This window comes from Paraphaeosphaeria sporulosa (genome assembly GCF_001642045.1).
Source record: "Paraphaeosphaeria sporulosa strain AP3s5-JAC2a unplaced genomic scaffold CC84scaffold_12, whole genome shotgun sequence".
NCBI classification, from domain to species: domain Eukaryota; kingdom Fungi; phylum Ascomycota; class Dothideomycetes; order Pleosporales; family Didymosphaeriaceae; genus Paraphaeosphaeria; species Paraphaeosphaeria sporulosa.
The window spans coordinates 552054-579089 of record NW_017253371.1 but is presented as its reverse complement, the minus strand read 5'-3'; the positions used below and the strand labels follow the sequence as shown (position 1 = coordinate 579089).

Below are 27036 nucleotides of genomic sequence, written 5' to 3'. Positions count from 1 at the left end.
TTACTTTTTCAAGATTTCCCTTACGTATACAGACTTTCGTATACAGACTTCTTCAACTAGGCAGAAACCATATTCAACACTCTCCATCCTAGTTTTGTCATCGCTCCTCCGCCATTACTACCTTTCACCACCAAATATCGTACATGTGCTTCCATCTCACACTCTCACACTCTCACGCATGTCCCCGACATTATCCCAGCCTAGTAGAATGCACCTACCGCCGCAACAGCCCCAATCAACGCAACAACATCGCGCACCTGCACCGTCTCTGCACCACCGGAGAACTCAGGGGGAGCCGAGGCAGTCTATCTCATATCAGTCCGAACTCTCCTTGTTCACGAGTTCAACTCACAGGAGTGATCTCAACGGATGTTCCGTTGCTCGTACCGTACGGGGCGCCAGAGACCGTGTGCACGGGAAGTGCCGTAGGAGTTTCTGAGACTGGAGAGACCGCAGAGCTCACTGCAGAATCGCCAGTAGTCGCCGTACTTTCCGCCGGAACTGTCACTGGCTCCGCCGTCTCGCTCGGCGCAGCCGTCGAGATAGCGGAACTACCGTCGCTGTTGCTGCCGCCGGGATGCTTCGCATCTCCTACATCCTCCTGTTTGCCGCTCCTGGGCTCAGTCTCAAGCCCGCTGCACTTACCCGCTGCCGTGGTCAACGAGCCGCCGTAGTACTTCCAGATATCGACATTGTCTGGGCCTGCGCACTGGAGGCAGTTTTCGTAGTCGTAGAGGAAGACGTCGTCGGTGCAGTAGCCGCTGCTAGCTTTGGAGACGGTGATTGCGGTTCCTGGTGGGTAGGGTTAGTGCCGTGTGGGAAATCGACGGAGCACTTAGGGGCAGTACCGCAGTTGTCGTGGCAGGCAAATTCTGGGGAGCCGGGCGCCTGGCGCTTGAGGAGGGTGGCGAAGAAGGCGTCTGGGGTAAAGGAGGCGGTGGTGAGGGCGAGGAAGTATGCGAGGAGGAGGCAGGAGGTGACCATCGTGAGTACGTGCAAGCAAGCGAATGTTGAAGGGAAAGAGCGAGGGTGAGATAAGATCTGGAGCAATTCAAGCAAGCAGCAGGCACACAGAGCCCAGCTCACGCGCTGGTTCTTCCATCTTATATGATCAGCTAATAGCAAACATCTGAACGAAAGCTACCCGCGCTGTCCCACTAGAAAGCGGCACGCTAGCTCGTGTCGTACAACCGCCTCTACATCCGCAGCGGGGAAGCTATCCTGCATGACTGCAGAACATGACCTGACGGCGGCCGTACTCGGCCCGGCCGAAAATCGGAGATGGAAAATTCTTATCAGATCGATTGATTAGATGCATTCTTTTGATGAATGTGTGGGTCAGGTGGCAGCGTTGCATCCCTCCCATTGGCTTTGCAAGCGTCGCAAAGCCTTGGCTACATCCACTAGTGCCATCAGATAACTCAAAATGCCGCCGTAACGTCCGAGTTCGTGTTCGAATCAGACTACATCTTCCCATTGGATATTCTTTCGAGCCGGATGGGATGGCGTCGAGGGTCAAGTCCAATCGCTTCATAGCTGGCGTGAAGTTTCTGTACGACGCGCTAAAGGATCAATAATAAGTGCTTGGCCGTGGAGCGGGCGTACCGAGGATGGGGACTATGGTTGCATCGGTGTTGTTGGAGTCATGTCCACTCATACTCGGTGCATGTGAGCAAGGCCGGGGGCTACAATAATTCGACCTTGGGGCGTGAGAGCACTGCCGCGAGTCACCCCTCCTCAGTGATTCAATGTTCTCCATCCTACTGCCAGTCTTCGTGGCCTCATTCGCTTGCGTAGAGGCCCAACATGGCTCTGGCGCGGAAGGCACAGAAATGGGTCCTGTTGCCTTCCTCTGGCCCCCGGACCGCAACTGGACAGCCCAAGGAGACAACATCGCGCCATGTGGCAGTCCAGATGGCCCGTCGAATAGGACTGAATTCCCGCTGACGCAGGGTGCGGTGGCCTTGACAATCGCGGACGAGGCTTGGAATGTAGCGATACGTCTTGCGACTGGGAATGGTAAGCTTTCGTGCTCTCTACAACTTGGGATGCAGGATTCATATGGCGGCAGACCCGCGAACGCAGGACGACTTCGTAGACGACCAGGTTGTATCCAATGTTTCTGAAGTCGATCCTGGCCACCAGTGCTACAAGCTCCAGAATCTAGAGGGGATGACCGCGGGCATGAATGCGACGATTCAGATGGAGTATTGGGGGGAGTTTGAAGGCGAGAATGATGGGAAGAACCAGTCGTTCTTTGCTTGCGCAGACATTGTATGTATATCACAACCCTCTTCCGAACACAGTCCTGTTTCATTCCTCTCGGAAGTCCAACAGCGCTTTCATCGCTAACGCCGACTAGACCTTCGTATCCGTATCCGACTTCACTACTGCCGTTCCCTGCTTCAACGTCACTTCCGACGAGTTCGAAGCCCCATCTCCCTCTAATACGTCTTCTCCTACCTCATCCTCCTCCATTTCTCCATCTTCAACCTCTAATGCCTCCTCGTCCGAGTCTCAATCCCGCGGCAGCGGTCTCTCAACGGGTGCAAAAGCCGGCATAGCAGTCGGCTCGATCATCGGCGGGCTGGCGCTGATCGGGGTTGTGGCGGTGTTGATGCTAAGGCGGGGCAAGGCGCAAGGGCTTAAGGGGAAGGAGGAGTATGAGTTAAGAGCGAAGAGTTTGGGGGAGCCGAGGCCTGGGGGAGATCAGAGAGGGTAACTGATTTAGTTGGTAGGCAGATCGAATATTGCTTTGCATTAGATAGAGCAGTCCACGATTGGTTTAGGTAGAAGCTTGTGAGATGGTTCTCCGTTAAAGCACCTCGACTTCCTCAGCATGAGATAGATTGCGGTGCCTAGGTTACTATCCCAAAAACCAGAACAAAAGATTTGGAAGATGATCTTGTGGTGAGTATCGACCTTGGTTCTGATTAGGTACGTGTGTAGCTATTCTTGCTGCTTCTCATGTTCGTGAGATAAACTTCAAAATTGACGTCTATGGCGCTCCAATGCTCGCACCCCTCCGTGATTTTTGTCCTCAACGGACCAAAGTGGATGAGACCCATCATTAACAGCCCCGATAACATATACTGCACCGGAAGGCCGACGAATTGTCTATACGAAAAAAGCCGGTATCTCCGCCCCGACCCCGACACTCGGCGAACGCGGACTTCCATGGATAGTCCGCCGTCCGTGCATCATCTTTTGTATTACTTTAAGTACATCTCAATTTCGACCATCTTCCAGGATTCAATTTAGCAACCACTATGATATCCGACTACATCCACCTCGCGCTCACCATCCTCGGATTCCTTCCGAAATTCGCTGCAACTCTCCTACTTCAACGTATCTCAGCCCTTGCCCACAGACGCACTTACAAAGCTCTTCCGGAAGACCAAATAAAAAATGTAGTAGTTGTTGGGGGTTCTTTCGGTGGTTTTAAGGCAGTCCAGAGACTAGCTGCGACGCTACCAACGGGATATCGCGTGGTCCTGGTGGAGAAGAACTCACACCTCAACTACGTCTTTTCTTTTCCGCGATTCAGCGTGCTGAAGGGACATGAACAAGATGCGTTCATTCCATACAGCGGTCTCTCCAAGGGCGCACCGGAAGGCATATTCCGCCACGTGCAGGACACGGTTACAGAAGTCACTGAACGCTTTGTAGAGCTCAAGAGTGGGGAGAAACTGCGGTACGAGTACTTAGTCATTGCCACCGGGACGTCTTCTAGGCTTCCGAGTAAGGTGGTTTCGACGGACAGTAGAGACGCGGAGCACGAGTTAAGAGGAATGCAGGATGAGATTCAGCAGGCTCGAAGGATAGCCATTGTGGGTGGAGGCGCAGTGGGTGTGGAACTTGCGAGCGACATCAAAGACTTTTACCCCGAGAAGGAAGTCACGCTCGTTCATTCGCGCGCGCAGTTGTTGAGTTCTTTCGGTCCGCGACTTCAAAACCATGTTGCGGAAACATTGACGGACATGGGGATTATACTACGCTTGAACGCGCGACCAAAATTTTCGTCGCAGACCAGCACGCTGCATTTTGAGAACGGGGAAGAAGAGGCGTACGAACTCATCGTGAGACCTTTTCACTCCAACTTTAGATGACGAGCTATTAACGCGTAAGCAGATCCCGTGCACCGGCCAGCAACCAAACTCGGGCATCATATCCGCAATGTCTCCAGCGTCTATATCGAAAGAAACATCACATATACAAGTGAAGCCCACAATGCAGGTTGCGGACGATATGTTCCCTCGCATCTTCGCGTTCGGCGACGTCGCTGCAACGGGAGGGACGAAGATGGCTCGCGCAGCCATCTTCCAGTCCGAAGTCGTTCTTGATAATATCCATAAGATGATCAAGGGAAGCAAGGATCTCAGTACCTACACGCCGAATGTTGTGTTCGAAAGTGCGATCAAGTTGACTCTGGGAAAGGTGAGTTTAATAAGCTTGAGTGGGTAAGTTCATAGGCTGACGAATGCGGAACAGACTCGAGTAGCATTATACATGCACAAGGAGAATGGGCGAGAAATACTTGTGTCTGCAAATTTTGGAGCGGAAGAAGGGGATGCGAAGAAGCAGTGGGCCTTCTTTGGGGCGGATGTGAAGGAACTTGAAGAAAGGAAGGCACACGATGATTCGATCGCACCCTATTGTAATGCTTGATTCATTGATAGTACTACAAGTGGAAGGTGCTGATCAGACGGCCTGAAGACGTTAGATTTTTGTTCGATAAAACCACCACCCCATAATACCTGATAGCCAAGAGAATAGTCAAGTAATTGATGCGATCGGAAAGGGTGCCTATGGCTCCTGATGAGATTGAAGCCAAGTTCGACATCCTGCACAATTGTACCTGCGCACGCCTTTGCGTCGTGGAAAGTCTTGCAGGCATGACTCTCTGTATTGATGGCCGCAGCTCGCGATCTTCTTCATGTCGGCCGCGTCGTGACTTTCGAGGCAGATGTTACACTGCTTATATAGCGCAGCAATGTGTTCATTTTGAAATAGTAGCACCAGCTCATACTCTGGCTTCTGCTCTGGGTTTTGATCAGACTCAAACGCAAATTCTCGGGTGGACTCTGAGCCGAAGTCCTTGTCGAACTCCTGGCCGAACTCCTGGTCGGACTTCTGCTCCGGTGTCGGGCCTGACTCATATCTAGGCTCTTGGTCTTGTTCCTGCTCGGTGTTGAATTTGCTAGCAGTATACGAATGTTTCGGTGTAGGTTCGGCATCCTGCGTGGTTGGCATTGGGTATGTCTTTGGCTCGGTATCTGACTCGGTGTCTGGCTTCCCCTCTGGTCCTGCGTCTATCTCTACGTGGTGCTCTGGTTCTGAATCTCGATTCCCCTCCGGCTTCGAAATTGCTGAATACCCCTCGTTCCTAACATCTTCGGGCAAATTGCTGTCATGCTCGCGTGGAAGCTCTGCCAATGCAACACTGGTCAGCCACTCGGCCATCCTGGCTTTCCAGTCAAGTACTTCAGATATCTCACTCGCAGGCTCGTGCTTCTCACAAAATTTCCTTCCGGTGTCGTCGTCGATCATAGTGTGCAACTTTGGGCACTGCATGCCGCTGCCCCGAAAGTCAAAGAAAGCCTGGCACCGATCTTGGGCAAATTTGTCGTGAAAGGAACAGTAGTAGACTTCGCCACCCACTTGGTGCATGTTACCGGCGCGGGGACATTCGTAGCGGGTGTTATGGGGCATCTTGAAGGAACAGTGGTGGCGCCGAGGGCCTACCGGTGGAACCATAGTGAGGGTGGGTCCTGCCATTACTAGGGTTCTGGATTCAAAACCTGCTGAAAAGGGTTTGGAGTTGGCGAGTGATCTAGTGAGGAACATTCATAAAGCCTCGTCGCAAGCATTGTGCACAGATCACAAAGTGAGTAAAAGCTTGCTCAAACTTCCTTTGTCCTATCCTCTATTGACTCGCGCACTATGTACAAAGCTCAAAGCTGGAACGCTGGCGTCATTGGATTGGCGTCGGGTCACTTTACTTCGACATGGTCAAAACACCCGGGCGGTACGGGAGCTGACCGTAGTCGCCACCCGAGCTGGGGGAACGTCCCTGATACAACAGCTGCAGGTTGCAGGGATCGACGGGGAAGGTCTGGTCGTTGGCGGTACGGACAAGCTCTCCGTGACTGATGTCGTTGGTCCAGGTGGCACCGCTGTTGGCCTTGCCGGCGAAGGGGTTGCTCTCAGTGGCAGCGTTAGGGGTCCATGACCCGCCGAGCGAGGTAGCGGTGAAAGACCTGAAGTAGCGTCCGTTGGAGCCGATAGCCTCAACAATCATGAGGTACTTGTTGAGTCCGGTAAGAGTGTAGACCTGCACAGCCTCGAAGAGGTTGTTGGTCGAGTCGCTCATGACGACTGTGGACGACGAGCCGAAGCTACCGGGGAAGTTTCCAAGAGGCATGCTGGAACGGTAGATCTTGCCGTTGTCTCCAGCGAAGAACAGGTACATGTTCTGGCTGTCGGCAATGAGCGTCTGGTCAATGGGACCGGTACCGCTGCCAGAAATGGATCCGGTGAAGAGCGGCTGCGCTGCGCCCCAGCCATTCGGGTTGGTTGGGTCAGACGACGTCTTGTAGGAGAAGGCGGTGGGTCCCCACTGGTAAGCCAAAACCCAGACGTTCTTGGGCTGGTGGAAGAAGAGCGTAGGGGCGACGGCGGCAGCGTTCTGCTTTGTCTGAGAAGCAGAGCCTAGATCGTTCCAGTTGGAAACCAATCCGAAGGCCATGGATCCCCAGCTGGAGCCACTGTCGTGGGTAGTGGCGTATACAAGATGCTTGCCATTGTAAGGAGCGGTGGTGAAGTCTTTCAGTGACACCCATCTGCGAAATGTCAACAAGTGGGATTCGTAGTGTGAATTTCTTCACTTACCCGTTCTTGGGCTGAGCAAGGGCTCCAGTCGATGTCCACTTGTACTTGGTAGGGAGGTCGCATGCACGCTGGGTAAGTGGCGATGCTTGCGAAGTGCTCGCAAGAGCCAGCGAGAGCAGACCGAACGACAGATTGAAGTTGACCATCCTAAACGATTGTATTGCTTGTAAGGCGATTGTCAAGGCTGCGGAAGGAGTGCTTTCGATGGAAGGACAGCATCCGGCCTCTTATAGTAGAAGTGGATAAACACATACAAGCAAAGCCCGGTCCGTCCACAAGACTAGCAGACAAGGAGTAATTCGTTATGCTGTACCCCATCCTGCAATATGCACAGGTTATGCTAGGGGCACTATCAAGATTGTTTCGATCGTCACAGTAGGCTCTGGTTGGCTTAGCTTGTTTCACGATCTTGGGTCCACCGGCTATATACAATCTGCGCGAACAACCTCTATTCGGAGACTTTCGGATCCACGAATAACAGAAACATCTCAGTTGCGCGCGTGTGCCTTTAGGAGTTGTCACGCTACGTTCTTGAGCTTCAAGGCGTATATTTCGCCGCGCCACCCCGCATTCTCGCCTCCCAGTTTGTTTACCGGCGCTTCAATTGCTAGCGGGCCCCACTCAAACCGTTCGCCGTTGATGCCCATTTTGGTTAGAAATTCTTCTTCTCTACCTTTATTGATTCTGGCGAATGTTTGATTTCCCCGTCCGATAATACTCAAGTCAAGTCGCTGGTTTAGCGCCAAGGTTGAATTGAGCCGATAATGATTGCCTCCCTGGAAGAGCGTGATGTTGGGCGTTAGCATCAGGGTGGAATCAAGGCCCGATATCAGCGTTGCGTCCGTGGCGTTGCCCAGGGAGGATACGAGTAAAGATAGAGTCAGCGTGTAGTCCCTCCCCTTTGACAGCAACGGTGTCGTAAGGGTGCAAGCATCAACAAGAAGAGATCCTCTCTCTGTCCTTGAACAGTCGCTATTGCCATCATAACCGTTACCGGAACGATCTGATACAGTTGATCCTGTAGCGTACCCTTCGTCGAACGAGTAGTCCAGTATCGTCGATGTGACGGAAGGGACCGAGCGTTCGAGGTTCTGCCCCGGAATGTACGTCCTGAGTTCCTCGAGGATAGCATCAAACTCATCCGCAGTCAGGTTACCACCCCATTGCTTGTCAGCCAAAGCGGGTATTCCTCTTCTCCATGCGTAGAAGGTCTCCGAATACACGGTGGCATTCGGACCATAATCGTTCCAAAGCGGTGCTATCTCCCCAAGAACGTGGGGCTCATCACGAGATGGATTATTTGAGCTGTTTCGGGCGTCGAAAACATATCTGTATACAAGTTAGTCAATGCAATCTGGTGGAATTGCTTGGCCCCACTCACGGATACCAAAGGCCCCCTCCAGTGTTGGGGTTACCGATGAAAGTTGCGGAGACGTTGACTTGAGGCGGGTAACTGCCAGACCATTTGTTCACCACGTAGTACGTGTCATCAGAGTTCAGTACTGTGTAATTGTTCAAGATATAGTCGTACAGAGGGTTGTCCTCGAAGAACTCCCAGTGTTGCACTGAAACGTTTTCGTAGATGTTGATGTAGTCGGGATCAGTGTAGTTAGGTGGAAAAGTCCCCCAGATCCTTGTGGACTTGTTTGCCTCATTATGAATGTGGTCTGCCATGCTGTTGACAAAGATATTATAGTCATTGACCTCCGCTGTGTACTCGTCTGCGCCTATGTGGACGGTTTTCGTATGGAACCACGGTAGGAAAGTGCTCCATACTGTCTTCATTGTCGGAATAGTCTCAGGGTGGCTGATGTTCAGCAAGGAAAGGTCATCTGCAAGTCCAAGTTCTGGTTTCCATTGGACAAAGGGCAGAGAATGGCCAGGAGCTTCGATTTCTGGGAGAATGGTGACTCCACGGGCTGCGCATGCTGACTGGATCTCGTCGAACTGTTCCCTGGTATAAGATTCGTTCTTGTAGTTGTTCAGTCCGGCAACCGCATCGTCATCCGACCAGAGTCGAAAGCGAGCGTAGAGGTCTAGTGATCTTTCCCGGCTGTAGATCTTGACATTGTTATAAAGGTTGTCGCTCAGATGAACATGGAAGGTGTTCTGTTTGAAGAATGACATGTAAGCGCACATTTCCATCAGAAAATCAGGAGGATAGTAGTGGCGACCGGCATCAAGCATCATTCCTCGGATTCCCCACCCCGGAGTGTCGCTGAAAGAACCGTATGGGATTGAACCATTGCCTAAAATGGCCTACACACTTAGTACTCTGCATTATGTGTGAATACTGGATAGACTCACCTGCTGGAGAACGGTTCGCGTTGCCCACCAAGCACCGAGAGAACTGGCTCCCGCGATCTGTATGCCATCGCTCGATACAGACAGCGAGTAACCTTCCGCAGATTCCCGTCCAGCAACGTCGAGATATGCTTCCGGCTCCCCGAGAGTAAGAAAGATGGATCCAGCAGATGCGTTAGCTCCGGTCTGGCAGCTGACATTGACATGCAGTCCTCTGAGGTCTTCCGCAAAAGTTTTCGCAAATTCTTCTAGTGAAGGTGGTATCAGAGTCTCCCCTTTGGTATTAGTAGACTCAGCGTACTGGCTGTCCACAACGATGCTGCTGATCCCGCTCAGGCTTAGTTTGCCATCGGTATCCACCAAAGGGATTGTTGGAATCCCGCGAGCTTGAACTGTATACATTACTTAGTATACTGTGTATCAGGGGCTGGTATAGTCGGCTAATCGTACCTGATACCGACGCGAGCAGCAATAAGCCGCCGAAACGAAGGACGTCGTGCATTTCGAGAGGCGTTGGAAAGCTATCAAATTCCACCAGCCCATGCTTTCTTTTGTAGGGAGCAGCTTGGATATCGGCTGCAGCTCCAAGTTGGGCCATGTCCAGATCGTCGTGCGTGCGATGTAACCTTCAGGGTTCGTACCGGAGTGGGGCAATACGCTTTGCGGTAGCAACCGACTCTTATCATCGCGACCTTCTTGATCAAAACATCCGCACGATTCAGAAATGGTGGCTAACATTGTCGTTGGCTCGGTAGTCACGAAGAGTGCCACAGGCGGCTGCTGTTTGTCGGGCCCTCCCGATGGTCGGCTGCCGAAGGACATCACCAATGTGCGCAGGTGTGGCGCGGCAATCCTTGTATTGAGTTACAGAGCAGCCTCCCGTCTCTTAGCCTGGGGACCTATAGCAGGCCCACTGTCCCAGCAGTGGCCTTATCAACCGGCGCTCATCTTTCTCGAAAGCATGCTGGGCTCGTCATATCGGAGCAACGATGAGATTGCACTAGTCTTTAATCGGCTTAGTGCATACATCCCCCTCACCTGACGTCGCATCCGAGGTCGTCTGCATCATGACCTTGCTCAGCTTCTGCAGTAAACAGTACGTTACACCTTGCCTTCCCACGATGGAGTCGCTTCCGAACGAGCTGCTAGACCAAGTCATTACTCATGTCGCGCAATCCAATGATGGCGCGAACATACAGGATGCGGACAGTCTAGCCAATTGCTGCCTCGTGTCCAAGGCCTTCCTCCAAAGCGCGAGGCCCGTAAGTAGACCACCGGGTACAAATTCTATGTGTCTTGCCTTTCGCGTTTAGTTGAGACATGCAGCACGCTTTCTTAACTCAGACTGACTCTGTATCCGTACCTTAGGTTCTTTATAGCGCAATCCATCTTGAGCTAATGACAGATGAACCATCAAATCTTCTGAAAACGTTCAAGTCGGACGTACAGCTTGCCCGAGCTGTTAAAAGTCTCTTCATCCAATGTAGATCTCCCTGCTCTACTCCGGTACAGCGCATAAATGAACTACGAGAGTTCCTGGCCGAGGCACTCCCTTTGTTCGTAAATCTTACCACTTTCCGAAGCGATCATCGTATTGCAACCATAAAACTTATTGAAACAACTCTAGTAGGCTTTTACTTGCTTGTCTTGTGAAAATTACTAAGGAGACATCAGTATCACAACAGCGGAGGGTATTCCATGGGCATTCCTATCAATCTGGAAAACGTACGGACCCTCGAGCTATTCGGGGCCGATTACATTTACAAGTACAATTACATACTACGTTTACCGCAGCTACGACGAGTTCTACTCCATTCAATGAAAATCATAGACCTCGATGGCGATGACAGAGCTTATCCCGATGATTGGGGCTGGATGTCGCACACTATCAAAGAACTTGAAATACATCAAGGTTTCAGAACCTGGAATTCCTCGCCATATAGACTCTGGTCCAATTCCTTACAGGCACTGTCGAGGTCTATGCCTGCCTTGTCTTATTTACGACTCTTCCATCAAGAGTGCACCTTCTACCCGAGACAATCTCGTCATCTTCTGGGTTTTTTTCGGCCTCAGTTGCGAAACTCTTTGCGCAGACTAGCGGTAGAGGACGGTCGGATCGACCGCCGCCATCCTGAGCTTGGCTATAATTACCTTGCCGAAGACGTCTCGATCCTTGAAGACATCACGGCTTCAAGCCTCGAGTATCTATCGATCGACTTACATACTTTGTTCACCAGGATCCATCACGTGGGCCTTGCGGAAGCGATCCATGCCGTCAGTCTACCTCCTTCGCTTCGGCATCTCCGACTCCGACATACTGAAGTCAACGATATGTCAAGTGTAGGAAATACTAGTACCCTCTTCAACTGGAATCCCGAAATGGCAGTGCAGGAGCTTGCACGTAAATGCTTGTTGTTGTCGAAAATCGATCTTGAACTTCGACTACTTCGGAATCCTGATTATGCTATGCTGGAGAGATACAAGACCGCATTTGCTTCTCAAGGGATACGCTTCAACACACTGATACACGAATGTCCAGCCCAGCGACGTACATCTATCATCTGTTACAGGGCAGCATAGAGAGGATTATTGCCGAGTATATATTGCAACGAATTGAAAATTCTGGTCAACACTTTCTCCACGTCAGATTGAGCACTTGCCCAAACTTAGCATCGGCAGAGCTCCCTTGCACAAGACCTGAAAGCGAAGCACTAGTCGCTGAGAGGGTGGCGGAAAGACTCAGCTGAAACATTGCAGAAGCTTTTGAGCACACAGACTGCTCGCTATCGGACACTTCGCCGTCCTTGTGCAGAAGGAAGTCTTCTTGAAAAGGCCCGTTTACTACCTTCTTCACATTTCCCTACACGTGTAAACACTCCCATTGCCGGCACGGATGGCTGGCGTTGACCTACCTTGCCCTTCATATCAACCCCTTTGCTATCGATCCACTTCCAACGGCTCACAAGGCTTACGTCGACTCCTTTGGCAATGTTGACATAAGAACGAAAATCCACCGAGCTGACTTCAAATGCCCAGCCTGGCGAGGCCAGAGTTACGTTCACGCGACAAAACGCGCGCTTCTTCAAAGTTCCAGCGGATGGTCCGACGGCTGCTTGGAAGTTATCGAAAATCAATGTCAACGCGGTGTTGTCCGTAGTAAAAGCAGCGCCGACCGAGCCAGCTCTGCAGCCATTTCCTTCGCTGTCAACGTCCGGGTTGTCGACTTTTACCGCTCCGATTGTTGCCGCGCCTTTCGGGGGCAAGGTGGTTGTCGCAGCTGGATGAGGTGCTGCTGTCACAATTCCGGTACAAGCTAGCAGTACGATAGCAAAATGCAGCATTAATGGTGCCATGATACTGCAGGGAAAGGACAGTTTGAGGGTATGCTGAGTACATGCCTGGTCTTATACTGTAAGCCTTTCGATTATTGTCCCTATTGTGCCACCTTAAAGACGATGTGTTACTTTCCAGGTGTACATCATTCTTCGGAGTACTATGGCTCAACAGATCTGACATGAAGGCTTACGTGTCACGACAGGTGTACGATTCTATTTTCTTCCATATTGCTTGTTCACCAGGAACAGAACTGCCTGCAGTAAGCCTTGCTCGCTTCGAGCGATCCCTCAAGGCCAAGAGTGGAGTTATTAAGGATGCAGTGGGCTGGACCGGGTATAAGAGAACTTCTGGCTGTACAAAGCCATGTGGGATTTAGCCTGACTGTATCCCTCGCGCAAATTCTTAGCCAGCGTGTGCTCATTGGACTGTCACGGTATGCTACTCGAGATCTTGAACATCTCTGCCTCTAAGCGATTATCGCTTCAGAACAGAGCCACGTTGCCTTCCTACCGGTACGTGGTTGTATTTGCCACAAGTTATCCCTCGATCTAATTAGCCACTTGCGGCTGCGCTCTTCGAGCTTCCCCACGTCGGAAGATACGCTACTACTAGTTCTCGCTGTCACGCATCAATCAAGCATTGGGCTGTTGGACATAGCGGATGGAACCGGGAGGTGTCTGCAAAAAGGTTTTCACCGCCTATAGAATCTTGCTCAACATTTGAGCATAAAATCTTACATGAATCTGACCAATCGATCCAGATCCTAAAAGCCAACGACCAGACTCCAAATTCACCGTACGCGGTGCCAGGCACGGAAGCAATGGGCGCCGTACCCACTCGCTAGCGCCGTTTCACCACACTCAAATCTCGACGCTCGCCGCTTCGATCTCAGCCACCCCACACGTTTTTCAGTGATTCTGTTTCGGGGAATTACAAGGTTTGAAAGGGTGGATCGAAGGGATTCCAGATCGTTGGATCGGATCCAAGCACCCTACCCACGCGCTATCAAGCCTTGCGCGCGTGTTCTGGTTCCGTCCCGCAAATCTCCGCTCGACATCAGCTCCCCTTCATACATGCCTATCTACTTTTTGCGCTGTTACTTGCGTTATGTTCATGCAAGCTCACAAGAACGTATGTTGAAGGCAATGGTAGATATTTCCTAATACGCATTAAAAAATACACGAGGTACACCATCACGTCCAGCTCCTATATACATGCCGATCGCTGGATACCCATCAATCATTACTTTTGCTTGTTCATTACATTCAGTTGTTCTTCTTGGCCCCCTTCTTATTGCCCTTACCCTTCCCGTTTCCATTGTTCGTTTGCGCCGCCGCAGCAGCAGCACCAACGACACCATTGGGCGGGTTAGTTCCAGCAGCATTGTTGACAATCTGACCTCCCGAGATGCCTCCTCTAGGGCTCTTGTTCTGCTTTGCCTGAGCAGCAAGCTGTCGGTACTGCGCGACGCCCATGCCCGCGGCTGGGGGGTTCACGACCATGACCATGCCTTGCTGGCAGTGCTGCGCTTGCGAGCAGTAGATGTAGATAGGGTTGTTGTCTGTGACGGGGACCATGAACATGGGTGTGTTGCCGGTCTGGCGCTTGTTGTTTTTGTTGCGGCCGTTCCTGTTCTTGGCGTTGCCGCCGTTACCAGTGGCGGCGGCGTTGGTATTTGCGCCTGCGGGTGCGGCAACAGGCTGGAAGTCGCTGAAGATGGCGTTCCTCTGGGGTGTGCAAGGGGAGTTGGCGTTTGACGAGGCAACGGAGTGGTTCTGGGAAGGCATTAGTGGCAGTCTCTGAGGTATGCCTTAGGTTTCTTACCTGGCTAACGAAGTTGAAGGCAATCATGTCTCCAGGCTGGGCAACGACAGTGTCGGGAGTGAAGACGAATTGATTGTTGGTGCCGACGGTGACCTGCATCGTAGCAGCCAAGACAGCGGAGCTGTGGGCGAGAGCGGCAAGGAGAATGCTGGAGTACATCATGGTGAAGGTGTTGCTCTGAGGTTGAAATTATTGAACAATGGTTGGGAAGAAAGATTTATGTGTTGATCAACAACGGAATTAATGACGAGTATTAGATATTGAGTTGATACGGCAATGACCTGCAAGCTGATAGTCCTGAGGAGACGTCGAATGGTCTGGTTATATACTCGTCCGAACATGCAGGCCACGGAAATGCATCGTGAAAATCATGCATATCGGGCGAAGCGGGAGCTGGTGCTGATCACAAACGCCTCTCTTACTTGCTAGACTGACTTTGCAAGTCTCAAAATGAGTGGTGAGCCTCACCTGTCAGATGTTTCACGCCTAGTCGAGCGCCGAGAAGCCTTGTACGCCTTGGCTTCGAAACGAACGCCTTAGCGACGAAACCCAGCGCCTTAGCCACAAAACATATACCTTACGTTCAAAACAATGTCGTATTTACCGACAGGGAAGCGCTGGCTTCCGGCCGATTGTGAAGCTGGCCAGGTCTTAGGTTCGTGTCGCGATCTTAGGTCTTTGGAATTCTTGAGCGGAGCGGGGTGCGCATACACTACACATGCCAATTAGGCGAAAGTTTCGATCGTATTGCGCTCGGTATACGCACGGAGTAGGTCCGCTCCTGTGCCCACTTCGAAACGACAATGTTTGCTGTGCGTCTGATCTCGAAAATAATGTTCTGGCGTGATCAAATCGCACGATTGCATGTGGCGGCCATACGGAGGTGATCAACTGTGTACCGGTACCGTCTTTCTTTGTCAGTAATACACTACAGCGAACACCGGAACCCTCTCACAGAGGATGTGAAAGTCGAGGCCCGATCGTACTGAATAAAACGCTTTTGATTTTCAAAATCCATTTATTGATTGCAAGGACGCTTGGTCTTTGCTTTCGATAATTACTGTGCTGAGAAAGTTGGGAGCAGACAAGCATATGCGACTTGCGTAGTAATCGGCTACGTCGACTTGCTCTCGTGGATGTTGCTGTCGCCCAACTTGCTTCCAACTTCGCCCGTCTCTTCTCCACTGTCATCAAAGCTTCCTTGCTCAATACTCGATTCACTCAATCGCTTCTTCCGCTGTTCCCTGGTATGTAACACTTGTATACCTACAATCGCGATCAAAGCCGCAATGACAAGCCCCCAGGTCGCGGGAAATCCGTATCTGAAGGTTGGAGCCATAGTTTGTGGGAAGATGACGATTGGTAACCATGCAGCCACAGCGTATTGAAAGCCGTTCATGCTGCTGATGACAATTGCCCTTTCTTCATTGTTATCTGCGCAAACCTCATTCGCCCAGGAATAGAATATTGCGGTCATGAGCTGCACGCCGATAGTCATGAACGCAAACATCTTCACTCCCTGACTGGCCGGCCAGAATGCGAGGATACCGTTCGGAATGAGCCCATAGATCAGTGGACAGAGAACCAGCGCGAATCTACTGCCTGTGTAGTCGGAAAGAAAGCCCCAAAGCACGACACAGAAACCGGATATGAGTTTAGAACCGGTCGGGATCAGGTTGCGGTCCACCACCGAGAACTTCTCGCTCTTTAACCAGATGCCGAAGTAGTCACCTGCACCACATGAAGAGCCATACAAGACGTAGCCCAAGACGAAAGCGTACCACCGCCAGCGGGTAAGAATGACTTTGAACGTGGCGAAGGTTAGTGGTACTGGTGCAGCCTTGCCAGATGCGCGGACACGTTGAATCGCCAACTCTTTCTCTTCCTCACTGAGAAACCAGGCTTTAGTCGTATACGGGGTGTCGGGAAGGATCCAAAAGGTCGCGAACCCAACTGGCACCGTCATACACTATGCGCGTCAGCGACTAGAATTTGAGAAATGAGAGCTCTTCTTACTCCACAAACTATGTACAGCCATCTCCACCCAGCGAGACCATGATGCCCATCCAGGCTCTTGTAGACCGCTGCTTGCAAATAACCGCCAAAAGCGGTCCCGACTGGCGCAGTCATGTGGAAAATGGCGATTCTTTTGGCCAGCTCTGTCTTCGTATACCAACTACCTAAGACGAATAGCAGGGCTGGGAAGAAGCTGCTTTCGAAAAAGCCCACCAAGAATCGGAACGCATACAGCATGTTTGAAGTTCTAACACCTGCCTGCGCGAACGTGAATGTTCCCCAACAGATTTCCATGGCCGCTAGCCAGTACGAAGGACGTATGTACTGAATAATGATGTTGGACGGGATCTGCATGATGGCGTACGCAACCGTGTAGCACGTAACGGCGTAGGTATACTCATTCCCCAACATCTTCAGGTCCTCTTGCATCCCTGATACGTAGGCATTCGAAAGATTTCCTTGGTCGAGGTACTTGAGGAAGAACCCCAAGCACCCTATTGTCAAGATGGAGAAGTCTAGTTTGCGAAGAAGCTTGCGCTCTTCGTGGGACTTGAGGTGGGTATCTGAGTCCCAGATAAAGGAGCGAAACTGATAGCACATGTATCAGCAGCATCATTGGTTCATTTCGGAGCTGAGCTTACGTTTTTGATAAAACTTGGCGCCATGACAGCGTTCAATGACAGCCTTCGAGCAGCAGTAGACGGCGAAGAGACCGAAATCTCTTCGATATGCGATTTATAAAGGCCATCCTGTTTCGCTGTCGTGCTAGACACTAACCTGGTGCAATGCAGGTGCTGAACGGAGATACAACCATAGTAGGTGAGCGTTATCAGAGCTCTCCTTGGATGCGGGGAGCGAAAGCACCTCATGACCGGGATGTGTTCGCACATCGCTTCTAATCACCACAGTGGCCGGCGTCAAGCATACATCTCCGGCTTAGACTTGTCGTAGTATTGTGAGTCTCACACCAATGATGACTTGTGTTGGAGGGTTTTACAGTCTTGGTGCCATCCATCGCGGGCCGGGGCGCCTAGATGCCCAGATGGTGTAACTAGTGCTCCAGGTAGCTGTGGTCGTGCTACAAATCCTGCGCTGCTGATCCGACAGTCAAAGTCTGAAAGCCGATATAAAGCTTGAATTTGATAAGACAGGCGGTCTATCAGTAGTCGCGAGTAACGGCGAGGATAGTGTTGGGGAAAGCGTTGGGCAGGTGCAACATACCCCCCTTGAAGACAGCCCCACCACAGTGCTTTCTGCGTCACTCCCGACATCCACCCTCCCGGACCCACCGCCTCCACTCCCTGCACAAAAAAACACTTACATCTCGCGTGCCGCTGTCGCTTTCATACTCTATATGCACTTTCCTCGCTCTGAGTGAGCATCGATTTCTCCAAGCTGAACGTTGTCACAATACACAGACTGGGAGACGCGTCGATACCTGGGTGCTCCCGTTTAGACCAGACATGAATTCCAGAGACAGTCGACGCTTCACAAGGTGTCAAAGATTCGCCAATGCTCCTCGCTCATCCACACTGGAAAAATGACGCCGTGTGAGCAAAGAAGGAAAATGACAATTGATTTGGCGTCAGCGATTCTTTAGAGGCATATACATCTACGAGTCAGGTGGCTCGATCGATGAAATATCAAACACCATTTGTAGCTTTGCGGCTGTCATTCGCAACAAATTTTCAAAAACCACTTCCAGAGCAGACATTGACTGCAACGAACGATGCTTGCCGAGGCTTGAAGCGACAAAAGAGGCTTAATGAGGATCAAGGGCGTAGTGGGGGCGAGTTTTGGTGCTGACGATTCATATACAACAACACGCCATATACCACACCGCTCCAATTCAAGGTACTAGCAAGACTCCCTCGGGCTGCTAAATTATAACAAAATGGCAAGAGGAAGTCATCCGCAAAGCCGCAATAAAGTGTTGATTCATGTCCTAGACGATATCGCACGCGACAATCCCTCCAAGATCTTCGCGGAGATACCCAACTCTCCAACCACGTTCGCAGATGGGTTTCGCAAGGTAACATACCAAGAGCTCTCGAACGCCGTCAACGGGATCGCAGCGCACCTGGAAAGAGGACTTGGGAAAGGGAAGTCGACCGAGACCTTGGCATATATAGGCCTGCAGGATCTGCGCTATGTGATTCTGCTCCTAGGCGCAGTGAAGGCCGGGTATAGCGTACGTATCTTGAGGAAACCCTTAGCGCGATGAGACCTGAGACAGGATAGATGCTTTTCTTCAGCCCACGCTTTCCTCCTCTCGCTGCAGCAACCCTTTTCCGGCAGACCGGCATCAAAACCATTCTCATCTCCAATCCACGCCTCCCTTTTCTAGCGCCTATCCTTGAGCAGCATCCGTTGCAGGAACTGGGAATACCTGATCTGCAGGCCCTCCTGGACACTGAGTACCCGCACTACGCTTACAACGTAAGCTTCGAAGAAGCCCGGAACCAGCCCTTCATCACAGTACACACTTCCGGATCGACAGGTTTTCCCAAACCCATAATTGCTACGCACGACTGGGTAGCCAGCATTGCTGAGGAGATTTATCTAGAGCCGCCAGAGGGATATATGTCAACGCTCAAGCCCCTGTTCGACACGAAAATCTACTTTCAATTTCCCTTCTTCCATGTAAGGTCATCTCCCATCTTGCCGCTCAAGCCCTGACCGTCCCCAGATGAGCTTCGTCATAGGCAACGTCATCCTCCCCCTCCTCACCGGCACCACCGTTGTCTACCCACCCGCGGGCGTTCCCCCTTCCGCAACCTCAGTCGCCGAAGTCGCAGAAGCTAACGACATCTCCCTCATTGCGCTCAGCCCTCTCACCATTCTGCAGCTTCACCAGGACGACAAGCTGCTCGATCGCATCGCCGCCCGCGTGCCCCGGCTGTTGTACTCTGGCGGCGACATCCCCACCGCAGTCGGGGACGCACTCTCCAAGAAGGTCCACCTTGCCAACGCGATGGCGAGCACCGAGTGTGGTATCTACCACGGCATCGTGCCTGCCTCTCTCCCCGTAGGCACGGCCTGGCACTCGCTGGGCTTCCACCCTGCGTCCAACGTCACCTTCGTGCAGCGTGAGGGGGATATCTACGAGGCCATCATCCGGCGCACGGAGAACAAACACACGCAGCCCATTTTCCGCATCTTCCCCGACAAGCAAGAATACGCAACGGGAGACTTGTACCGGAGGCACTCGCAGCTCGAGGGGCTGTGGGACCACCAGGGCAGAAACGACGACATGCTCGTCTTCGCGTCGGGCGAGAAGTTCTGGCCCGTCGACGTGGAATCTCGCATCTCTCAACACCCGAGCGTCAGCGAAGCACTGGTTATCGGCACGGGGAGGCAGAGGGCGGCGCTGCTGCTTGAACTCCAGCCCACTGCAGGCGAGCGTACGACCAAGGAGACGCTGGATGAAGTGTGGCCGGCTATCGAGGCGACGCATGCTATGTGCTCGCCCGCAGCGAGGATTCTACGGGCGTTCGTAGTAGTGTCAGATCAGGAGAGGCCGTTCGTCAAGACGCCCAAGGGCACTGTGGCTAGGGGGCCGACGGCGACGCTGTATGCCGCGGCTCTCGCAGAACTGGACAGAGCAGCGACGCAAAGGGGGGTCGCGGCACCGGAATCGGCAGTCGAGATTTCGACGGGTGGCGTGCAGCTGTGAGATGGAACCTGTCGCGGGTGCCGTCCGGGCGGTCGGGGAACGCTGCTCGAGTCGGGATGTGGGACTGCATGCCAGAGTCCGAGGGTTATGTATACTGGATCTAGGAAGATTTCTCGAGAAACCGCTTTGCTTTGTTCAGAAGTATAGAAAGGTTGACGGTCGTTGGACGCTTCGACATGTCCATTCGGCAGCCCCTTGCTTGTCTATGGACTTCAGTCACACGCTCGCTTCAGCCTTCGACGGTCACGACTGGGAGAACGGCGCGCATTTGCTTGTTCATGTATTTGATGTATAGTAGACTCTAGATACCATCATATGCAACGTTCAATCAATCAATCAATCACACCATGCGTGCTAGTCCCTTCCACGCAGGCGAGCTGTGCCGACCACCGGCACGCTCAAGCCCAGGCTCGCTGGCTCCAACCCATGCCATGCATACCTCCATGCAGCACCCGCCCATGCAAATGCATCCTCTAATGCAACGCTAAATCTCAGAAGAAACCCCATCCCCGTCCCCAAAAGGAAAGAATAAAGAAAGGAAGGGAAATTCAGGAAAACGCCGGTAGCGCAGGACACTCGGCGCTGCTCCGCAGATGCGCCTGCCGGAACATCTCCTGCATCGCAAAGTAATGCGCGACGATGCCGCACAGCACGGCCACGTGCCAGATGTTGTGGCTCGCGCCCAGATAGTCGAACTTCCCCGGGAGCCACCTTTCCGGCACGCGCGCCGCGTAAATGAGCGCGCCGATGAAATAGATCAGCATGGACGGCACGGCGGGGTAGTAGAAGCTCGCGGTATATTCGAGCCCGTGGAGCGCGATGAGCTGGAAGAAAGGGAGCAGGGAGGTCAGGGCTAAAACGACGTAGAAGGTGACGCGCAGCCAGGCGAGGTCGTTGCGGTTGAAGGTCGGGTTCCAGGGGAGGTAGACGCCACCCAGGGACAGGGCCGCGGTGAGCGCCATGTAGGCCCAGCGGGAGCGGGGCTCGCAGTAGAAGGCAGTGTACTCGAACGTCATGATGGAGGCACCCACCAACAGCGATATCCCCGTGTAGTCGATGCAGGCGTAGCGCTCGAGCAGCGTCTGGTGGGAGATGCCGTTCATCGTGTGCATGATGCAGGAGCACAGCAGGCACTTGCACGCGGCGAAGAAGAAGATGGCGGCGATGACGATGTCGGTCGTGGTGCTCGCGTGGAAGTTGATGTGCTGGGGGTAGAAGTAGAAGGCGAGCCCGACGATGACCATGACGCCGAGCAGGTGCGTCCATATGTTTGTGGACTCGTTGTGGATGCCGCAGATGGAGCGGATGCAGGCCCAGTGGCCGTCGTAGAAGCGGTAGCCCGTCAGGATGTGCTCGTTGGCCTGCCACGGCGCGGGCAGGTCCTCGTAGCGGATCAGGCCGTGCACTTTGGCGCGGGCGAGGGCGCGGTCCACGGCGAAGTCGATCTTGAGCTCGATGGACTGGCGCGCGCGGTGCGCCTTGTCGAGCCCGGCGTCGACGGCGTGCTGGAGGAGCTCGCGGGGGTCGAAGGAGCGCGCGCGCACGAGCTCCTGGTTGACGGTTTCGAGGCCGGCGTCGCGGAAGGCATAGGCGCGGGTCTCGAGGTCGGTGACCCAGTCCTCAATCAGGAGGATGCCCTCGACGACCTTCTCGGCGAGCGTCTCCTTGGACCCCAGCGCGTGCTGGTAGCGGCCTTCGAGCGTCTCCACGAAGACGGCGGCCTGGCGGCGGCCGACCTCGAGGGCGCCGTCGGAGATCTTGGAGCATGACTCGCGCACGGCGAGGAGGGTCGAGTATGCGTATTCGACGCCCGTGTCGAGCTTGAGCTGGCCGTACGAGTCGATGCGGTCGAGCCGGCAGTTGAGCTCTGCGAGGAAGCCGCCGAGCTGGGCACTGGTTAGCATGCAACGTCGCTGGTGTCCCGGAGCGCAACTGCGTACCAGCGCGTGGAAGTCCTGCTGGTCGACGCACGGGGTGCCGCCGTGGATCAGGAACGACGACGAGGGCCGCCGCGGTGCTGTCGGTCGCGGGCGTGGTTGCAGCTCCCCTGCGTCGAATGTGCCGTAGCCTCGGGTCGCGCGCAGCACGGGGGGAGCGTCGCCTTCAGCGGGCATGGGCATCGCGACCGCAGTGCTCGTGCCGCCGCCGTTGCGGGGGGCAGCGCGGGGCATGGCGTCGCTGTATATCTACTCAGTGGCTGCGGGCCAGACCGGAGCAGCTGCACAGCCCATGTACTGCGTCGCCGCACGCGTTGCGAATAGCTGTGGGTGGTACAGCACGCGGCGTGCCGGATCCGGGCGATTGGTTCCTGCAGATGCGGCGGGCTGCCTGTGGATGCGCGTGGATGCAGCGGAGACGGCCGTTGGGAGGTTGGGCGGGGCGCGGATGCAATTGGCGGCGAGGGGAGGGCAGGATGGCTTCTTCTAGAGGGGCGCAATGCGGCTGGTGGATGCTCGCGGATGACGCACGTTGTTGGAGGCGCTCGTCGGGTGGACTGTGGACTTGGGCGAAAAAGGGCTCGCGGCCACAGGCGCCGGCCCGCGGTACTTCAGGCTTGGCTGCTTTGCCGCCTCACCCGGCCTTCTCTATCCTCGGTCTTGCTGTCCACGCGCGCCGCTCTTTTGTTGCGCGCATCGACCCCGTGTCTCGCGGAAGGTTGTGCGCAGACACTGCACGGCGAGACCCTCCGCCGTCGGCACGACCCACCAATCACTTCCCCACGCGTGTACGCATCTCGTCGTCGCGCCAGCTGTCAAACGCCAAACGGTGAACCCTGCAGCTGTTCATCCGCAAACTACCATGTCATTTGCTCGTTAGAATGTTGCCACCACGAACGTCGGCAGCGAGCAGGAATGCCGGCACCGCTTTCTCTACCGAAACCGGCATTGTGCGGCGAAGACTACAACGGACCACAATCTGACTGTGACCATCAATTGAATCAATCTTGTCCAAGTACTGCCCTTCACTGCTCGTGAATTCGCTCTTACTCCTTCAGGCCCAGCCAATGGAAACCACTCCGCGCACGGCTCAATACGTCACCTGCCCAGACACCTTCCGCGCCGCTATAGCCGCCATAACCTTACAGTCGTCATACCGTCGCACCTCTTACCGCAAGTATACCGATAGTAGCATAGTCATGGTCTACCTCTATGCTTGTTGGCGCAGCTCGTTTAGATTGATATCGTTGTAGCCACAGGGCCCAATCAAAGACATGTTCGACCAGGCTTGATACACTGAAGCGAGCGTGAAATTAACTACGTAGACAAGTAAGAGGCTAAATGGATATCGTGAAGCGTCAAAGGAGGTACTGTACAGTATATGTACAGCAGATGTACAGCAACGTACAAAGGATCGAAGACGAAAAGGCCGTCGTTACGTCGTGGCATCGTCGTGATCGTGTCTTCGTCAGACGTACATCGTAACAGTCGCAACGTAGGTGCGAGAAACGAAAAAGGACAACCGCAGAAAGGCAGCAGGACCAGGCCTCCAAGCATCCACCCCAACGCCTACACCTCGCTCACCTTCAGCATCAGCAAACCCGCCACCACCCGATCAAAGAACCACCCCATATCATCTCCATGGCGCTCCGCACCCGCTTTCGCCGCAAGATACGCGGGACCTGCACCCCGCACCGCCTCGCGCATATTCTCAATGAACTTGTCCTCGGGAGGCAATTCCATCTTCTTCGCATCCGGCCTCAGCCCCGCCTCCACATCACCACGCCACTCTGGACTTAATCGCGCATGGCACCCCGCAAAGCACCGTCCGTAAAACTCCCGCAGCTGCCTCACGGCGTCTTCATCGCCTTGGAAGTCGTGCTGCCTCACACTCTCAGGGGGAGTGGCCGGGTCGTGGGCATTGTGATATGGCAGCTTCGCAGCATGGTACTGCACGCTCTCCACCGTCATACACAGCGTTACCAGCGTCGCCACCGCAAGCGGCCACTCCTTCTCGGCGCGGCCGAGCAGTAGCTGCTCCAGACTCAGCAGCACCTCACGCATCAGTTTGAGCGCGAGGCTGGGCAGGATGGCGCCGAGTTGGGCGCGGATGAAGCATGGGGTGGGAAGGACGCCCTCCGGCAGGTCTGGGATGCTGGAAACGAGTGCAGACAGGGCTGGCGAGCTGGACGCCGCAGGCAGCGTGATGTCGCCCCCGACGTGCACGAGGATGAGCAGCTTGAGCGACTGCGCGAGCAGGTGCGCCGCCGGAGAGGCAGGCGGGAGCGCGCGGTAGTACGTGTAGACGTGGCGGAGGACGCGGAGGGGGGAGGTGAAAGGGGGGAAGGCGCGGAAGTGTTCCCTCACGAGGAGTGCCAGATGTGTATCCAGCAGCTCCTCCAGACTCTGCATAGCCTCTGGTGTCAGGACCGCGGGGAGCACGGCGTGGGTGCGGGTTTGCGGAGGCGCTGCGGTGGGCGGCCAGGCGTACACGGTGTGCGCGTGGAGGAGGGGGCCGGTGTGGTTGTCGAAATGGATGAGGGCAACAGGGACGTGGAGCACGGAGCCGAAGCCAAAGGTTATAGGGATAGAGTAGGAACCGGGGAGGACGCGGTAGGCGCCGAAGGAGGCCTCGATCGGGCGCGCGGTGGGGTGCCAGCCGTGGCGCTCGGCGAGGAAGACGCTGGCGAGGCCGGAGACCAGGCGGTCGCGGCAGGGATGGTTGACCAGGTCGCCTTTGTAGTGGTCGATGCAGGATTTGCAGGGCGTTCCCGGGTCGCACTTTTCTTTGCGTTTCTTGCAGTTGGAACAGGAGCCTACGAGGCGCATCAAGGCTGCATGGCTGCGTTGTTGCGCGGTCAATGCTCCAATGCGGCCTCTTTGGCGTCGACGGCTGCCTTCCGCTCCTGATGGAACCAGTCTGTGTTGTGTGTTGGGTTGGTAAGAAACCCAACCCAAGTTGTCAGTCGTGGGAGAGGGTGACGCCAGCTTGTTTCGACTACGGCGCGGGTTCGAAAGACTTCGTGTAAGAAGGGCAGGGCGTGGTGAGCGCTGCTGCTCGGGAGAAGCAGACAGTACAGGCGGTACCCGGCGAGACCAGTGTGGCGATTGCTGTCTCAAAGATGGATGCCGCTCCATAGCAGCTCTCGCGCGGTAGTCTGATGGCGAGCTGGACACACGAATCTGCGGCTGAGGGATGGTGATTGATCGTGGTTGACCATGCTGCGCTTGGTGATACGATGAGTGATCGGTCCAGGGGTGTGAGGAGAACGTGTTGCTAAACCTCTGTGGGCCAGTTTGAGGAATGGGTATGGGTATGGCACCTGTTCCATCCTCCTGATGAACCTCAATGATGGGTTCTACGGACGGCTCGACCCACGTCCCAACATTGTCCAGAGCCTGTGAGGCATATACATCAAGCCCGCTGAAGGAGTGAGATGTTCCAGCTACATGGGGGTTGAAGAGACCTGATGTCGGTGCTGTCTGGTAAGAACTCGATGAGCCATAGCTGTGAGCATCGAGGAATGGCGATGATGAATATCCAAGCCTAGAGTCAGATATGTCAGTGCAATTCGCATAAAAAGGTGGAATGAACCCAAATCCCAGCTCCATAAAATGTAAGAGACTGCGGCGCGAGTTGTGACTACCTGTTTGCGCTTGTACATACCCAGGAGAGAGCATAGAATTACAAGCTTCAATTGAACCCTGATACAGCATGCCCACTTGCGCTGCCAGGGGTGAAGTGGCTGACGTCGTGTATGAAGGAGAGCCACTCAGCCAAGAACCACCCTCATTGACGGACGGCGGTCTCGAGACGGCAAAATCGAATGAAGTGGGGCCATCAAAGACCGATGCCGTAGTGGACGTTTCGTAGAATTGCTCAGAGCTTACACTCTCTGGAGCATGAGTGTTAGACGAGAACGAATCGCCACCGTAGGGGTTACCGGCCGATGAGGTTGTGATGCCGAGGTCACCTTGGAACAATGGGTCGTACAATTCACCGTCCCAGGAGATCAAGTCCTGCCAGCCCTCTTCGGAGGAGAGCTTCTGGGTGAGGGTGGACATCCGCTGCGCATTGGAGGCCATGTTGGAGGTAGCGGTTGCCGGCGCTATGAGGTCGGAGGAGTGGCGCCCGTGTCGTGTATGCTGGGGTAACAGGTCACAATGTGCCTTCAATGGTCAAGCTTGAGTCGGTTGTGGCGTCCGCGGCGGTATCAATTGGGCGAAAAGCGCTCGCTTATGAAGGTTGGGCGCGACGTTGCGGTCCGGAGAAAACGTGTGCTGAGTCGAGTGCTGAACGGACGGAAGTTGAAGTTAGGCACCCGTGAGATGATGGAAGCCCACCACCTCGTGTGGTGTCATCTAAGAGAAGTGTTGAAACAAAGTGTGAGCGCGTACCAAAACCGTGGCCGTTGACCAAGGGCAAGCTGTCGAGTTGCACGGCTGGCAAGATTCAAGCCTAAGTATACAAAGATGCGTCGCCCCGGTCATACCAGGATACCTGCGGCTGAAGCCAGCGTGAATGCCTTGCGGCGGCCCTAGGAAGCCTCCGCTCCAGTTGCAAGTTGCGGGCTTATCACGTTGCGCGAAGGGCGTGGAGATGACCGCATGCCATTGAGTAAAGTATCTCCAGGCTGTGCGCGCCGTCGCGCGCTGGTCGTGGCCGTGGACGTGGTCGGCAGTGCCCTGTGACTGTCGTGCATCCTTGGTTCGCCTAATGCAGTTCACCGGCAATCCCTAGCGCAGGGCTGTCAAATCATGGTGCCGACACGGGGAGCTGCGCATTCTTTGGTGCCGGGGCATCGCAACAATCCCCGTGCCGCAGACGTGCGCCATTATTCTATTATTTTGTTTGTGTACGGGCGAACGCAAGAGGAAGGCTTCTGGAAGGTCCCACCCGCGCTGTTCCCTGCTTCTCCGCATCATCGTGGCGCAGCTCCCACGCCTCGCAAGCATAACAGCAAATTCATTGTGGACCATGTTATTTCCGCAAGACGACCACTCGCTCGGTTCAGGAGGTAGAGCGATGCCAGTTGATGATGCCTGTGTTCC

The 27036-nt window shown here is 54.1% G+C and overlaps 13 protein-coding genes across 13 annotated transcripts; 4 read left to right on the top strand and 9 right to left on the bottom strand.

The window, feature by feature from the left end:
- Positions 1-135: 135 nt before the first annotated feature.
- On the bottom strand, positions 136-1010 carry CC84DRAFT_1168596 (uncharacterized protein). Its single transcript, XM_018179438.1, has 3 exons — positions 849-1010; positions 353-792; positions 136-305 (listed from the first exon to the last, which is right to left on the bottom strand). The coding sequence occupies exons 1-3, from the start codon at positions 982-984 to the stop codon at positions 201-203; spliced, it is 681 nt and encodes a 226-aa protein (XP_018030863.1). The 5' UTR covers positions 985-1010; the 3' UTR covers positions 136-200.
- A 583-nt stretch (positions 1011-1593) lies between these two features.
- On the top strand, positions 1594-2833 carry CC84DRAFT_1168595 (uncharacterized protein). Its single transcript, XM_018179437.1, has 3 exons — positions 1594-2019; positions 2072-2274; positions 2363-2833. The coding sequence occupies exons 1-3, from the start codon at positions 1749-1751 to the stop codon at positions 2720-2722; spliced, it is 834 nt and encodes a 277-aa protein (XP_018030862.1). The 5' UTR covers positions 1594-1748; the 3' UTR covers positions 2723-2833.
- Positions 2834-3226: 393 nt separating this feature from the next.
- Positions 3227-4830, top strand: CC84DRAFT_1168594 (putative amid-like NADH oxidoreductase). Its single transcript, XM_018179436.1, has 3 exons — positions 3227-4079; positions 4132-4437; positions 4492-4830. The coding sequence occupies exons 1-3, from the start codon at positions 3270-3272 to the stop codon at positions 4666-4668; spliced, it is 1293 nt and encodes a 430-aa protein (XP_018030861.1). The 5' UTR covers positions 3227-3269; the 3' UTR covers positions 4669-4830.
- CC84DRAFT_1222001 (uncharacterized protein) lies at positions 4807-5712 on the bottom strand (the record flags this gene model as incomplete). The annotated part of the gene is made up of 1 exon (XM_018183319.1): positions 4807-5712. The coding sequence occupies one exon, from the start codon at positions 5710-5712 to the stop codon at positions 4807-4809; it is 906 nt and encodes a 301-aa protein (XP_018030860.1).
- Positions 5713-5923: 211 nt separating this feature from the next.
- Positions 5924-7074, bottom strand: CC84DRAFT_1199388 (alpha-L-arabinofuranosidase axhA-2). The gene is made up of 2 exons (XM_018181614.1): positions 6892-7074; positions 5924-6842 (listed from the first exon to the last, which is right to left on the bottom strand). The coding sequence occupies exons 1-2, from the start codon at positions 7035-7037 to the stop codon at positions 5999-6001; spliced, it is 990 nt and encodes a 329-aa protein (XP_018030859.1). The 5' UTR covers positions 7038-7074; the 3' UTR covers positions 5924-5998.
- Positions 7075-7156: 82 nt separating this feature from the next.
- On the bottom strand, positions 7157-10130 carry CC84DRAFT_1263455 (glycoside hydrolase, catalytic core). Its single transcript, XM_018185241.1, has 4 exons — positions 9646-10130; positions 9199-9587; positions 8273-9150; positions 7157-8220 (listed from the first exon to the last, which is right to left on the bottom strand). The coding sequence occupies exons 1-4, from the start codon at positions 9791-9793 to the stop codon at positions 7410-7412; spliced, it is 2226 nt and encodes a 741-aa protein (XP_018030858.1). The 5' UTR covers positions 9794-10130; the 3' UTR covers positions 7157-7409.
- A 344-nt stretch (positions 10131-10474) lies between these two features.
- CC84DRAFT_305634 (uncharacterized protein) lies at positions 10475-11877 on the top strand. Its single transcript, XM_018185811.1, has 2 exons — positions 10475-10821; positions 10870-11877. Exons 1-2 carry the CDS (start codon positions 10594-10596, stop codon positions 11773-11775), a joined length of 1134 nt encoding a protein of 377 aa, XP_018030857.1. The 5' UTR covers positions 10475-10593; the 3' UTR covers positions 11776-11877.
- Positions 11877-12657, bottom strand: CC84DRAFT_305614 (uncharacterized protein). Its single transcript, XM_018185810.1, has one exon. It carries the CDS (start codon positions 12546-12548, stop codon positions 11979-11981), a length of 570 nt encoding a protein of 189 aa, XP_018030856.1. The 5' UTR covers positions 12549-12657; the 3' UTR covers positions 11877-11978.
- A 1124-nt stretch (positions 12658-13781) lies between these two features.
- Positions 13782-14625, bottom strand: CC84DRAFT_1129237 (uncharacterized protein). The gene is made up of 2 exons (XM_018175825.1): positions 14356-14625; positions 13782-14306 (listed from the first exon to the last, which is right to left on the bottom strand). The coding sequence occupies exons 1-2, from the start codon at positions 14515-14517 to the stop codon at positions 13797-13799; spliced, it is 672 nt and encodes a 223-aa protein (XP_018030855.1). The 5' UTR covers positions 14518-14625; the 3' UTR covers positions 13782-13796.
- A 313-nt stretch (positions 14626-14938) lies between these two features.
- CC84DRAFT_1199385 (pantothenate transporter liz1) lies at positions 14939-16971 on the bottom strand (the record flags this gene model as incomplete). The annotated part of the gene is made up of 3 exons (XM_018181613.1): positions 14939-15024; positions 15577-16324; positions 16372-16971. The coding sequence occupies 3 exons, from the start codon at positions 16969-16971 to the stop codon at positions 14939-14941; spliced, it is 1434 nt and encodes a 477-aa protein (XP_018030854.1).
- A 1142-nt stretch (positions 16972-18113) lies between these two features.
- Positions 18114-20301, top strand: CC84DRAFT_1155353 (acetyl-CoA synthetase-like protein). Its single transcript, XM_018176930.1, has 3 exons — positions 18114-18562; positions 18613-19014; positions 19061-20301. Exons 1-3 carry the CDS (start codon positions 18266-18268, stop codon positions 20045-20047), a joined length of 1686 nt encoding a protein of 561 aa, XP_018030853.1. The 5' UTR covers positions 18114-18265; the 3' UTR covers positions 20048-20301.
- A 16-nt stretch (positions 20302-20317) lies between these two features.
- On the bottom strand, positions 20318-22678 carry CC84DRAFT_1129230 (adiponectin receptor protein 1). Its single transcript, XM_018175824.1, has 2 exons — positions 21988-22678; positions 20318-21933 (listed from the first exon to the last, which is right to left on the bottom strand). Exons 1-2 carry the CDS (start codon positions 22216-22218, stop codon positions 20596-20598), a joined length of 1569 nt encoding a protein of 522 aa, XP_018030852.1. The 5' UTR covers positions 22219-22678; the 3' UTR covers positions 20318-20595.
- Positions 22679-23287: 609 nt separating this feature from the next.
- CC84DRAFT_305569 (uncharacterized protein) lies at positions 23288-26270 on the bottom strand. Its single transcript, XM_018185809.1, has 3 exons — positions 25970-26270; positions 25652-25942; positions 23288-25531 (listed from the first exon to the last, which is right to left on the bottom strand). The coding sequence occupies exons 1-3, from the start codon at positions 26068-26070 to the stop codon at positions 23554-23556; spliced, it is 2370 nt and encodes a 789-aa protein (XP_018030851.1). The 5' UTR covers positions 26071-26270; the 3' UTR covers positions 23288-23553.
- Between the last annotated feature and the right edge of the window lie 766 nt (positions 26271-27036).

Excerpts from the sequence above, each read along its gene's own strand:
- CC84DRAFT_1168596 (XM_018179438.1), bottom strand. The coding sequence starts at position 984 with ATGGTCACCTCCTGCCTCCTCCTCGCATACTTCCTCGCCCTCACCACC. Across the intron at positions 793-848 it reads TGCCTGCCACGACAACTGCG|GAACCGCAATCACCGTCTCC; the intron begins GTACTGCCCCTA and ends CCTACCCACCAG. Across the intron at positions 306-352 it reads CATCCGTTGAGATCACTCCT|ACTGCCTCGGCTCCCCCTGA; the intron begins GTGAGTTGAACT and ends GATATGAGATAG.
- CC84DRAFT_1168595 (XM_018179437.1), top strand. The coding sequence starts at position 1,749 with ATGTTCTCCATCCTACTGCCAGTCTTCGTGGCCTCATTCGCTTGCGTA. Across the intron at positions 2,020-2,071 it reads ACGTCTTGCGACTGGGAATG|ACCCGCGAACGCAGGACGAC; the intron begins GTAAGCTTTCGT and ends ATATGGCGGCAG. Across the intron at positions 2,275-2,362 it reads TCTTTGCTTGCGCAGACATT|ACCTTCGTATCCGTATCCGA; the intron begins GTATGTATATCA and ends AACGCCGACTAG.
- CC84DRAFT_1168594 (XM_018179436.1), top strand. The coding sequence starts at position 3,270 with ATGATATCCGACTACATCCACCTCGCGCTCACCATCCTCGGATTCCTT. Across the intron at positions 4,080-4,131 it reads AAGAGGCGTACGAACTCATC|ATCCCGTGCACCGGCCAGCA; the intron begins GTGAGACCTTTT and ends ACGCGTAAGCAG. Across the intron at positions 4,438-4,491 it reads TCAAGTTGACTCTGGGAAAG|ACTCGAGTAGCATTATACAT; the intron begins GTGAGTTTAATA and ends AATGCGGAACAG.
- CC84DRAFT_1199388 (XM_018181614.1), bottom strand. The coding sequence starts at position 7,037 with ATGGTCAACTTCAATCTGTCGTTCGGTCTGCTCTCGCTGGCTCTTGCG. Across the intron at positions 6,843-6,891 it reads CTTGCTCAGCCCAAGAACGG|ATGGGTGTCACTGAAAGACT; the intron begins GTAAGTGAAGAA and ends GACATTTCGCAG.
- CC84DRAFT_1263455 (XM_018185241.1), bottom strand. The coding sequence starts at position 9,793 with ATGGCCCAACTTGGAGCTGCAGCCGATATCCAAGCTGCTCCCTACAAA. Across the intron at positions 9,588-9,645 it reads GCTGCTCGCGTCGGTATCAG|TTCAAGCTCGCGGGATTCCA; the intron begins GTACGATTAGCC and ends TAATGTATACAG. Across the intron at positions 9,151-9,198 it reads CGCGAACCGTTCTCCAGCAG|GCCATTTTAGGCAATGGTTC; the intron begins GTGAGTCTATCC and ends CTAAGTGTGTAG.
- CC84DRAFT_305634 (XM_018185811.1), top strand. The coding sequence starts at position 10,594 with ATGACAGATGAACCATCAAATCTTCTGAAAACGTTCAAGTCGGACGTA. Across the intron at positions 10,822-10,869 it reads AACTTATTGAAACAACTCTA|TATCACAACAGCGGAGGGTA; the intron begins GTAGGCTTTTAC and ends AGGAGACATCAG.
- CC84DRAFT_305614 (XM_018185810.1), bottom strand. The coding sequence starts at position 12,548 with ATGGCACCATTAATGCTGCATTTTGCTATCGTACTGCTAGCTTGTACC.
- CC84DRAFT_1129237 (XM_018175825.1), bottom strand. The coding sequence starts at position 14,517 with ATGATGTACTCCAGCATTCTCCTTGCCGCTCTCGCCCACAGCTCCGCT. Across the intron at positions 14,307-14,355 it reads CCTTCAACTTCGTTAGCCAG|AACCACTCCGTTGCCTCGTC; the intron begins GTAAGAAACCTA and ends ATGCCTTCCCAG.
- CC84DRAFT_1155353 (XM_018176930.1), top strand. The coding sequence starts at position 18,266 with ATGGCAAGAGGAAGTCATCCGCAAAGCCGCAATAAAGTGTTGATTCAT. Across the intron at positions 18,563-18,612 it reads CAGTGAAGGCCGGGTATAGC|ATGCTTTTCTTCAGCCCACG; the intron begins GTACGTATCTTG and ends GAGACAGGATAG. Across the intron at positions 19,015-19,060 it reads TTCAATTTCCCTTCTTCCAT|ATGAGCTTCGTCATAGGCAA; the intron begins GTAAGGTCATCT and ends GACCGTCCCCAG.
- CC84DRAFT_1129230 (XM_018175824.1), bottom strand. The coding sequence starts at position 22,218 with ATGCCCCGCGCTGCCCCCCGCAACGGCGGCGGCACGAGCACTGCGGTC. Across the intron at positions 21,934-21,987 it reads AGCAGGACTTCCACGCGCTG|CTCGGCGGCTTCCTCGCAGA; the intron begins GTACGCAGTTGC and ends ACCAGTGCCCAG.
- CC84DRAFT_305569 (XM_018185809.1), bottom strand. The coding sequence starts at position 26,070 with ATGGCCTCCAATGCGCAGCGGATGTCCACCCTCACCCAGAAGCTCTCC. Across the intron at positions 25,943-25,969 it reads GACGGTGAATTGTACGACCC|AACCTCATCGGCCGGTAACC; the intron begins ATTGTTCCAAGG and ends CCTCGGCATCAC. Across the intron at positions 25,532-25,651 it reads AATTCTATGCTCTCTCCTGG|GCTTGGATATTCATCATCGC; the intron begins GTATGTACAAGC and ends ATCTGACTCTAG.